General features: G+C 41.0%; 1 protein-coding gene, 1 long non-coding RNA gene and 1 pseudogene across 2 annotated transcripts; 2 read left to right on the forward strand and 1 right to left on the reverse strand.

Annotated features, from left to right (window-relative positions):
• The first annotated feature begins 650 nt into the window (after positions 1-650).
• Positions 651-7,106, forward strand: LOC126803659 (protein trichome birefringence-like 25). Its single transcript, XM_050531426.1, is given in 5 exon segments — positions 651-660; positions 888-1,140; positions 1,584-1,863; positions 2,648-2,997; positions 6,621-7,106. Coding segments are annotated over 5 exon segments (1,335 nt in total). The 3' UTR covers positions 7,063-7,106.
• A 383-nt stretch (positions 7,107-7,489) lies between these two features.
• Positions 7,490-8,732, reverse strand: LOC126801732 (uncharacterized). The gene is made up of 2 exons (XR_007672868.1): positions 8,588-8,732; positions 7,490-7,669 (listed from the first exon to the last, which is right to left on the reverse strand). It is a non-coding gene; the product is annotated as an uncharacterized LOC126801732 (long non-coding RNA).
• A 997-nt stretch (positions 8,733-9,729) lies between these two features.
• LOC126801731 (hydroquinone glucosyltransferase-like) lies at positions 9,730-11,400 on the forward strand (annotated as a pseudogene).
• The last annotated feature ends 362 nt before the right edge of the window (positions 11,401-11,762 follow it).

Below are 11,762 nucleotides of genomic sequence, written 5' to 3' on the forward strand. Positions count from 1 at the left end.
GGAAACGTAACGTTTTTTTTAATTAAACGTTCCGAGAACGTTTCCGTTTCCGTTTCGTAAAATCACAAACAATCAAATTTATTTTACTTGAATTTCACAACTTTATAAAATTCACATCAAACCAAATATTATTTGAAAAATAGGATTATTACATTCTAGGTCTTGGACCATGTGTAAACTAAGCTAGCAGGTCCTTATAATAAGTGTTCTTTCATTCTCAAAAACAAATGTTAAAGTTAGAAAGGTGGTCCCTTGGGATGTAAAACTATCCGTTAAAGCTGTTCAACCAGCTGTTTTGAAATGATCGAATTATGGAAGTTCATATCTTGCTCATATCAAAACTGTAATAATCTAAGCAGAACGACCCTCATTTTCGTGCTTGCTGCTTCTACACTGCAGATGTTACACATGTCTACCACCTTTCTAATAAAAGAGCCTCAATTTCTACATCAAATCATCAATCATACTCCTACCACCTCTTAGAAAACTAATCCACCGAAAACGTTATTCAATTCACTTATTTTTAACATTGGTTAAAACAGGACAATATCGATTTCTAAAATCTCTTAACAAAAATATATTATGCTATTTATGTTGGTTATCAGAATTTACTATCATCGTCGATACAGATATAAGCAAGTGATCGCAAAATGAAAATGAGTGAGAAATGAATATCGTTCTATATCAACCAAACTCAGCAGTAACAAAAACTTGAATTACCTCTCTTTGATCTCACGTTACTGCACAGTGCACAGACAACACATAGAGGTATTGAACACTAGCCACCTCAAAAACCAAAACCAGTTTCTCATTTCAACATTTCAGGCCTCTCTCTCTCTCTCTCTCTCTGCATCAGAGTTTTATCTTCGCATCTCTCCGACACCAAGTGGTGCAGGAAATGAGGTTTGAGTCTTCATCACCATCATCGTTCCACAAACATAATAATGTGTTTGTGAAGTGTGCAGTTTCTCTTCTCTTAGTAGGTTTAGCTTTTCGGCTTGTCTTCTTCGATTCGGCTCGATTAATCTCAGTATTAGAGCCACTGCCAGCTCCACTTGAAACAGAGCAAGAAACAGAGTCCGATGTTTCTTCTTTCCTTATTGATTTTCCCGCAACTAATGTTACCCAAAATCCTGAGAATGGTAAGCACGATTGCCTTTCTTTATTTCATCGATCCATGCATGTTCAACTGTTTCAGTCATAGGCTTTTAGAGTTAAGACCTTTTCGTTTTTGTTATTGATTTTTCGTTGTTTCCCTTCTATAAATAGCCTTTGTCTTTGTTTCAGTCATACATGCAAGCATTTGGAATTCTTCATTTTGAATTGTTTTGAAGTAATCGAACTCTCCGAGCTGACTTCCTGACTTGGTTTTAGTAATCTGACTTTCGCTTCTTTGGTTACTGTTGTTTTCAGTGATAAATTTGATGTTTCTTCAACCATGTGATGATCCAGCTGATTCATCAGTATACTTAGTTTAAGTATGAAAAATCTTTGATGCTTAAAGTTGAGCAATGAGCAGTAGATAATAGTAAAAGGTTTTGTAGGTTTGCGGGGAAATTGATTTATCATACCTTATATTCCTGCACTAAATGTGACATTTTCACTGGAGAATGGGTACCAGACCCGTCAGGACCGAGATATACCAATAAGAGTTGCCCTGTGATAGAGTCTCATCAGAATTGTATGAAGAATGGTCGCCCTGATTCGGCATACTTTTACTGGAGGTGGAGTCCTAGAGACTGTGAGCTACCCAAGTTCAATGCAGGTAGAGTTCTTGCTCTAATGAGGAACAAGCCATGGGCATTTATCGGCGATTCAATTTCTCGGAACCATGTCCAGTCATTGTTGTGCCTTCTCTCTCAGGTACATATTCATCCACATCACAAACAACTGCTGCCTATGTAATTTATCTTCAGTTTTTTAATTGTTTTCATATCTCTACTTTGACCGAATTTAACTATTTGAAACTCTAGCCACTTCTTGTATTTGGGATTGAGTAACTATGTACATTAGTGATGTATACTAATCATGGGGACAAAGGGCACTCCTTTAATCACTGCATATAATTCTCTTCTCTGGCTTCTGTTGCAAGGCTTCATCTTCATCATGATCTATGAATGATTAGTAATTCTACTTCAAATCCAACAGAAATGTTGAGGTTAGTTGTGGACTACAGCTACATTTATGTGCATTTAGACCACTTCTTTTCAAGTTGGTCAGTGTCTTTTTCTCTAGCTGGTTCACTTACCAAGAATATGGGATCGTTGTTGTAGTTTCAGTGTCAACTTTGTTTTTCAGACAATAATGATGATTGATGTATGCATAGAACTATGAAATTATTTTGCAATAAAGATTGTTACTTCTACATCAAAAAAAAAAAAGATTGTTACTTCCCACCTGAACAGTGTTTATGTTTCTATATATGTTCCTACGCTTTGATCTTTTATAACAATTGGAGAAAGTGTAACGTGCCTCATTTACAGATGAGTGTTATGAATCATCTCTAAATGACTACCCCAAGTTGGTAGCTAGATACAGAAGGACCTACATGTTGTACTGAAGCATTAGATATATCCTTTGTTGTTGGATTTTGCTTATCTGATCGTGAATAAGATCTTAACCAAGTTTTAGTGGTTGTGTCCCACAGGTGGAACAAGCTGTTGAAGTATACCATGACAAAGAATACAGGTCTAAGAGATGGCTCTTCCCTTCTCACAATTTCACACTTTCGGTCATCTGGACTCCTTTACTCATCGAAGCAGCTATTTTTGAAGACAGGAATGGGGTTTCCACCTCAGAGATCCAGCTTTATATAGACAAACTGGACAAGACATGGACCAATCAATACAACAGCTTGGATTACGTGGTCATTTCTAGAGGGAAATGGTTCCTGAAAACTGCAATATACCATGAAAACAACACAATCAGTGGCTGCCAAAACTGCCCCGGAAAGAACTTAACTGAGGTAGGATTGGAACACGCATATCAATGAATAAAGTTAGCTTTTGCCTGAAAGATAGGTTCATATTTTTTTGTTGGCTGACCCCGAGTAGACCTATTTGGCAAGACATATTGTCTACTATTAGTATCACTAGTATTAGTCCCAATAGAATGACTAACATCGTATGAGTGATCTTCCGTACCAGGAGAGTTTTGGTCAGTAGTATGAGGGGCAGTTGTGTTGTCATCTTCTGGTGCTTGAATCGTTGGAGTGACTATATCGGAATCACTCGGTGATGCGGACATATCGGTAATCTCAATTGGTCCGGTCATCATATCTACTGGCTTATTTGTCTCCCCCTCTCCATGATACAGCTCTTCGAAGTATGAATTCTCCCCCTGAAGAGTAGTATCGGAAGAGGGAAAATAACTCATATCCTCAAAGAAAGTGACATCCATAGTGACATAGTACTTCTTGGTAGGTGGATGATAGCACCGGTACCCTTTCTGGTGTCCTCCATACCCAACAAACACACATTTAACGGCCCGAGCATCTAACTTAGATCTCTGATGTTTTGGAAGATGGACAAAAACAACACAACCGAAAACACGAGCAGGAAGATTATGAAAAGAGGGTAAGGAGATATGAGAGGCAAGTACCTCATATGGAACTTTTTCCTGAAGAACACGAGAGGGAAGACGATTAATGAGGTGGGCAGAAGTGAGGACAACATCACCCCAAAGGTATTTGGGCATATGGGCACTAAAAAGAATACACCGAGCCATGTCAAGTAAATGACGATTTTTCCTTTCAGAAACTCCATTCTGCTCAGGTGTATAAGGACACGCTGTTTGATGAACAATCCCGTGTGTGTTAAGGAACTCCCGAAAAACATGATTCATATATTCCCCCCCCCATTATCAAAACGAAGAATTCGAACTGTGGCATTATATTGTGTTTTAACAGTGGTATAGAAAGTTTGGAAAGTAGGAAAAACTTCATTTTTTGTTTTGAGGAGAACAATCCATGAAAGACGGGTGCAATCATCAATAAATGACACATAATACCGCATCCCAGACACAGTAGATTCTTGGGAGGGTCCCCAAACATCAGAATGAATTAATTCGAAAGGAAGACTATGTTTATTAGAAGTACTACGGGAATAAGTAGATCGATGACTCTTACCCAAAACACATGTCTCACAATGTAAAAGGGACTCATCCACACTAAGAAACAAAGTAGGCATAGATGATTTCATAACACTAAAAGATGGATGCCCTAAGCGACGATGTCATAACCAAACTTCACTTAGCTTGTCAGAAGTGGAGATTAAAGCGGTCCGAGATGGTGTCCCTGGTTTCGCCCCCGCATATGTCTGATCCAGATGAAACAACCGGCCCCTCAGATACCCCCGACCAATTAACTCTCCGGTGAGAAGATCCTGAAAAATCACATACATAGGAAAAAATGTCACAGAGCACTTAGCGTCAGCGTTTAATTGGGGAACAGAGATCAAATGATGAGATAAGACAGGAACATATAGCACATTTTGAAGCTCTATTGTGGGAGTAATACGAACCGACCCTTTTCCTAATACGGGAAATGCCTCACCATTAGCATTAGTAACATAGGGTACTGGTGGAGGAGACAATACGGTAAAATAAGATTTGTCATAAGTCATATGATCAGACGCACCCGAATCAATAATCCAAGTATCAAAACCAACAAAGTGAGAAATATTTAAAGCCATACCAATTTTTCCACGACCAGCTATGGAGGCAGTAGGGTTTGCTCCGCCTGCGGTATGATGATCGTGTCCAACCACACCATAGATATCGGGTTCCTGGACTAGTTGAATAGCTGCTTTCGCCTTGGGATGATGATGGGGCCTAAGAGGCCGAAGATGTGGATACAGCTTCCAACAGATTGCGCGAGCATGGTTAGTATCATGACAATAAGAACAAGGAAGGCGTGGCTGATTCCCGAAACCTGGTGGTGGTCCTCGGTGAAGTGGAGATGAAGTGGCCTGCTGAAGAGGTGATGCGGAAGATCTAGCACGGATAGTAAGGCTGGAAACTTCAACTTGTGCCTGATGAAGGCTTTCCTGATGAGATTCATCCTTACGAATATATGTGAAAGCTGTAATTAAGCTAGGAGGTTCGGTTTGGCGGAGCAATTCTCCTTTTACACTGTTATGTTTAGTATCAAGACCTTTCAGGAAATGGTGAACTCGCTCAAGCTCCTTCTCACGTTGGTACCAAACAATATCCTCCTGATGTTTGATCATGCAAGGACGTTTCATATCAATCTCAGCCCAAATATTTCTTAATTTGGTGAAATATTGCGCCACCGGTTGCCCATCCTGTTGCATTGCCAAGGCGGTGCACATTAACTCATGAACCTGTATGAAATCAGAGTCATTAGTATATAAGCCTTCAAGTGTCAGCCATATTGCTTGCGCAGTGTCACATGCCTCCACCAGATCAATTATCTCGTCATTCATAGCTTTCCACAAGACGGACATCACAAGACCATCATCATCGTCCCACTTAGTGTAGGCAATAATATCATCTTTGCTAGGAGCATGAGTGGCTCCGGTTACATGCCCAATCTTGTGCATACCTCGAAGATGAGCCGCCATAAGTCTCTTCCATTTACGGAAATTGGTTCCATTAAGTTTAGTACCCCCAAAGGACCCACTGTCAGAACTCTTGACAGATACTTCAAATTTCGGAACATCAGTTTCGTCTCCAGAACCCATTGAAAGAAAGGAATTCAAGAAATCAGGAATTATACAGCGGAAGTACCAAAAAATGATATAACTCTGTCTTGGGTGCACGTGCATTGTCAATGAACCTACACTGACACAAGACAACCAATTCTGGGCTGGGTCGGAACTGGGCCGGGTCTGATCCGGGTCGGGTCTGATTCGGGTCGGGCCGAATTTTCGTTCGTTCGTGTGATGGGCCGGGCGATGTGATGTTGGGCCGGGCGGGTCGAGACTGATCCGGGCAGATCAGATCGAAATCCGGAGCTCGGCAGCGACGACTTTGATGGCGAAGAGCAACGGCGCTGTGTGGAGAGCTTGACGCGGCGGAGGAGGGGAGCGTGACGCGGCGGTGCTAGTGAAGGAGGAGACCGGTGAAATCGCTGGCAGCGGCGGAGGAACGAAGGGAGATCGGCACCAAATTTGTAGCGGTGGAGCGGGATTGTGCCGGCGTGAGAGGTGGCGACGAGATCGGAGAGCGGCGCCCCTTGAGGACGAGCCGACTGGGCTGGCAGCGAGGACGCTCGGGGACAAGCTAGGCAGAGGAAGAGCTGGGCCGGGACAAGCTAGGCGGAAGATCACTCGCTGGTGACGTCCCTGGGCCGGGACCGGCTTGTTGGTGACGTTGCTGAACCGCACAGAATGCTCGCTGACATCGCCGACGAGCTCCAGAGAGGGTGGCAGCAAGCTTGGCTGAAGTTGCCGACGAGCTTGTACAACAAATCCGCAAAACAGAAACCCAGGAAAAAAACAGAGCAAAGGCTCTGATACCAAATGAACTTGTATTACACTATCTTGCTTAAATTACATACAACAATCATCTCTATATATACATGTATAAAGATTGCTCCACTCCTCTTGGTGCTTCACTATCATGGTGCTCCAATACCGTTAGTGCTCATAATATCGCAGTACTCTCCGCCTGGTTTTCAACTTCATCAAGGATTCTGATTATAAAGCATCTGTATTCTTCAGGACTACCACGCCCGACCACTTTGAGAATGGAGAGTGGTCTAGTGGAGGGTATTGCAATTGAACAGTGCCATTCAAGGAAGGTGAGATTGATATGAAAGATGTAGACACTGCAATGCATAACATTGAGTTGGAAGAATTTGAGAAGGCTTCAGAGAAAGGAGCTGAAGCAGGATTGAATTTAAAGATATTGGACACAGCACACCTTTCTTTCTTGAGACCTGATGGGCATCCAGGACCTTACAGGCAATTCCAGCCATTTGCAAAGGACCAAAATGCTAGAGTTCAGAATGACTGCTTACATTGGTGCTTGCCTGGGCCAATAGACTCCTGGAATGATTTGATGATGGAATTGTTGATTAACAGCGAAAAATATCAATGATGAAACGATCCTTTGTAAATCCTCGGTTGTTATTCAGGTCTTGAAATTCGTGGCCTGAACTAAATTTTGTTATAAAATTGGCGAGGAAAGGACATAGCCTGCAAGAAGGCTTTACTAAAACTCCAAAAGGAATTGAACCAGAAACCAAACTACATGCAAAAAGTTTGGTTCTAAAATTCACAGAGATGCATGAGTTCACTTTGCTACTTTGTGATTAAGTTTGAGCAGTAGTAAGTTGTATACACGGCTCCAAGTCTAACAACCACAAGCATGATGCAAGAAATGATCTGATCAAAATTCAACGATCAATAACGAAATCAAGCTCATGCCCCTATGGTGGATATATAAAAAAAGCAATGGAATTTGGGCATTCACTAGTTTGCAATCAAGCCATGTCAACATAACATAGAATCCGAATTCATGAAACTGACTCCACAAAAATCAGAACTCAGATTGCAATTCTGGATTATTAAAAAGTCATGTCCGAGACAACATTTTCAACACATGAGCACAAAAAAAAAGGTCACATTATAATGCAACTCTTATCCTTGTCTTATTTTCTTGAAGTGGTGGCTTCCTTCCTTGGATCAGTTTTAAGAAATCGATCCTGCAAAGAAATTTAACAAAGGTAAGTTACAAAGTTTGCGAAATGTTCCTACTAGACCAAACTCTTTGCCAAATACTAGTGTTCTGCTCCCAACTCTTTATCAAAAACTAGTTATGTTCTAAGAACTGGCAGCTGTTACATAACTTACATTCATGCTGCAGTACTAAGCAGAAGTTCAATTACTACATGAGATACAACTCTAAATTGTACAAAAGTTAAATTACTGTATGGAAACATAAATCGCACAAAGCTAAGAGTCAAAATCTTGAATTAAGAAAGTGAAACATTGCTAAGCTACAACATCATTCACAAATTATGCTAGCCATATACTAAAGCAATTGATTGTTTTTATTTCAACAATATCGTCCCCATCTACTCATTCCAAGCCTTTCGAATCAAAATCCTCTAGCTCAATTCCTCATTCTCCCCGTTACATTCTTCCTAAGGTGCCTGTCATCGAACCCAACTGCACCGCTCTTCTTATAGCCTACAACTACCTCGGCAATCACTCAGGCGTCAAGCTTCCACGGCTTTCAATCGCCTTCCTCCTGTCACCAAGACCAACCCAAGGCTGCTCAGCGACGAAGAACATCCCACCGGAGTTCACACCAATCTTAGAACACTGCTAACAATTTTTTTCTTTTCGAAACCGTAATATCCGAAAAGCAATCCACTATCTAGTCTACTATCTAAACTACGCTTGCATGTCTAGCATCCCAGAATCCAATACCCATAACCCTATCGAAACATCCTAACCTCAAACCCAGTTCGATTTTGCGCCTAATTTCCTTACTTGATTTCACAACTAAAATTTCAGAACAGTCAATCTAATACAATAAACCAAGTACAACTGAATGACTGAAACCGTAGAACCCGAAGTCGCGGATGTAAGTGAATAAAAGGGAGAGATGAACTTACGTTACCGACGAAGACGAAGTGGGTGACGACGACCGTGGCGACTATGCCTCCCAATACGGCAACGGGTCCAGTCAGCAGACTCCATTTCCTGTGTATCATCGTCTTCCTTTCTCTCGCAGAGTCTCAGGTTTCTGGTGCGTTTTTATGGCTTCTTGTTAGTTTTAGTGGTCGGAGTAGTCATTGAAAGGCGAGTCTTGTGTAGTTTTTTGGGCTCAGCTTGGGCCTTCTTCAACCCCAAACCCATTATTTATTTCTATTTCTATTCTTAGCCTATTTATCGTGGAATATAAAACACATTCTAAGAGCAGAGTTACATGCTGTTCACAACTTCATGTTGAAGGTGGTTCGAAAGTTTTTAATTTCTTATGATTGTATCAACAATAAAACCAAGATTCTATACATAATTGCAACCCTGGCGAAAGATATTAAATTGTTAGCAAAAGTGCAAATTGCAAAACATTACAAAGAGACTCAGCTCAATCATGTCTGTAGGGAAGTCAATTTCGTAACTGATATAGTTGCGAATCTAGGTCATTTGATCAATATCAGATTCTTCAGCTTTAGTGTTTGACTGTGTAAATATAAGATGCTCAAGGGTTTTTTTTTGTAATTTAATTATTTCAATAGAATAAAAAGCAATAAAATTTGTAGCTTTTAAATTTATTTTTGTTAGACGTTATACACAAATGATATAGTGGGGGTGGAAGTGTCCAACCGTGGTGGTACATCTCTTTTCATTTCTTTTGGCCAATGGAATTTTGTTCAGTAAGCTCCCAACTTAACAGAAAGAAAAGCTACGTACGCCTTTGTTCATCTCCCAACAAAGAACCAATACTATTGTTCGGGACAAATATATGTTCTAGACTTCTCACTTTTTGTAGTTCTGTTCGTCTAAGTGTAACCATTTATTTCTCTGGAAACATTTATGTACTGTTTATCCTTGAGCTGGCTCTAGATCGAGTACTGATTGAGACTCAAAAGTCTCAATCCAGAAACCTCCTAGAAATCAAAAGTCTTATCTATTACTTCAACCTTCAGCAACCTCTACACTACTCCACCAAGTACGTACGACAGCAGTACTTATCAATGTTTCTTGAACCCTGGAGTCATTGCAATTCCAGATATCGCTACAAGTTCGCCAACCTACTAGAAGACGTACTTATTGCATATATAACTCTTTCAGCTCCCCCATCTTTCTTCACAACCATTTTCAAAGCTTGCCACCATGGAAGGCAACCACAAAGCATCTTCACCTCACGTAATTATGATTCCTAGTCCAGGCATGGGTCACCTTATCCCACTTGTAGAGCTTGCTAAGCTTCTAGTTCACCACCACGACTTCACCATCACTTTCATTATTCCCACCATTGGACCTCCCCCAAAACCCCAGATAAACCTCCTCCAAAACCTCCCAGCTTCCATAAACTACTCCTTTCTCCCTCCTCTTGATTTCCATGACCTCCCACCAGAGACCAAAATCGAAACTAAAATCACCCTTTCTGTCACTCGCTCCCTTTCCGAAATTCGTAACGTTTTCGAGTCCTTGGTTGCCGATTCCAATCTAGTTGGGTTAGTGGTTGATATCTTCGGCACTGATGTATTTGATGTTGCCAAGGAGTTCAATGTTCCATCATATTTGTTCTGGTCCTCCATGGCTATGGGTTTGATTTTGTTGCTTCATTTACCTAAGCTTGACAAAATGGTTTCTTGTGATCAATACAAAGACTTAGCTGAGCCTGTGAAGTTACCAGGGTGCATTCCAATTTCCGGAGCTGAATTTCCAGAGCCATTGCAAGACAGAAAGAGTGAAGGATACCAATGGTTTCTTCAATATGGCAAAAAGGTTGATTTAGCTGAGGGTGTTCTGGTGAATAGCTTCCTGGAGTTGGAGCCAAACGCTATAAAAGCCTTACAAGATGAAATTGGGCTTCTCGGACCACCAGTTTATCCAATTGGGCCAGTTATCCAGACCGGTCCGTCCCATGGTCCTGGCGGACATGAGTGCTTGAAATGGTTGGATGAACAAACAAGAGGTTCTGTTCTGTTTGTGTCATTTGGGAGTGGTGGAACTCTCTCATATGAACAGCTTAATGCACTAGCATTGGGTCTTGAAATGAGTGGAACAAAGTTTCTGTGGGTTGTGAAAAGTCCAGATAGCAAAGCTTCTAATGCAGCATTTTTCAGTGTCCAAAGCCAAACAGATCCTTTAGGATTTTTACCAAAGGGGTTTAGGGAGAGAACTAAATTAGGTCGAGGTCTTTTGGTGCCATCATGGGCGCCACAGAGTGAGGTGCCATGGTTCGATAGGTGGGTTCTTGAGTCACTGTGGATGGAATTCAATCCTCGAGAGCATTGTCAATGGTGTCCCTCTCATTGCTTGGCCTTTGTATGCAGAGCAAAAGATGAATGCAACTGTGCTGTGCGAGGGTATGAAGGTGGCTTTGAGACCGAAAGCGAATGAAAATGGCATAGTGGGATGTGAGGAGATTCGTAGAGTAGTGAAGGAACTAATGGAAGGGGAAGAAGGGTTTAGGGTTCGAGAGAGGATGAATAGATGGGAGGAAGCTGCTAATCAGGCCTTGAGTGAAGAGGGTTCGTCCATAAAGGCATTGTCTGAGGTGGTGATGAAGTTGAAGAAGCAATCATGAAATTAGGATTACGGTCATTTTCTTGTTGTTTCTCTCTATGAGATAGATGTTGAATATATGTGTGCTGGCCGGGCAGGGTTCGCCCATATATATATACCCACGTCATTCTATTTATTTGTAAGAAGATCTGGTAGTTAAATTGCATATATGTACCATTTGAGAGTCGCATGTATATAAGGTATCAGGCAGAATAATATCTACCCTCTTACACATGCAACATAATATAAAACATGTTTCCGGAATGGATCAAGTAGCAAACTAACTATATGTCACTATATCCATATCGTATCAACAACAAAATTCACAAGGTAAAATATGAAATGTGTCACTAGCATGATCTTGTAGTTCCAATTGCGTGCAGAGTGCTTTGCACCTAACTAAGTGACTTCATTGCATCGACCACACCCAAGTGATCGATGAATCAAAGTTATCGTCCCAAATTAAGTAAAGATAAACAGAGACTAAAACATAAATTAGTGTTCATATATACGTACTTTATATAGGGATCGAAATAAGTGTGCAATTAT

This window comes from Argentina anserina, chromosome 7 (genome assembly GCF_933775445.1).
Source record: "Argentina anserina chromosome 7, drPotAnse1.1, whole genome shotgun sequence".
Taxonomy (NCBI): domain Eukaryota; kingdom Viridiplantae; phylum Streptophyta; class Magnoliopsida; order Rosales; family Rosaceae; genus Argentina; species Argentina anserina.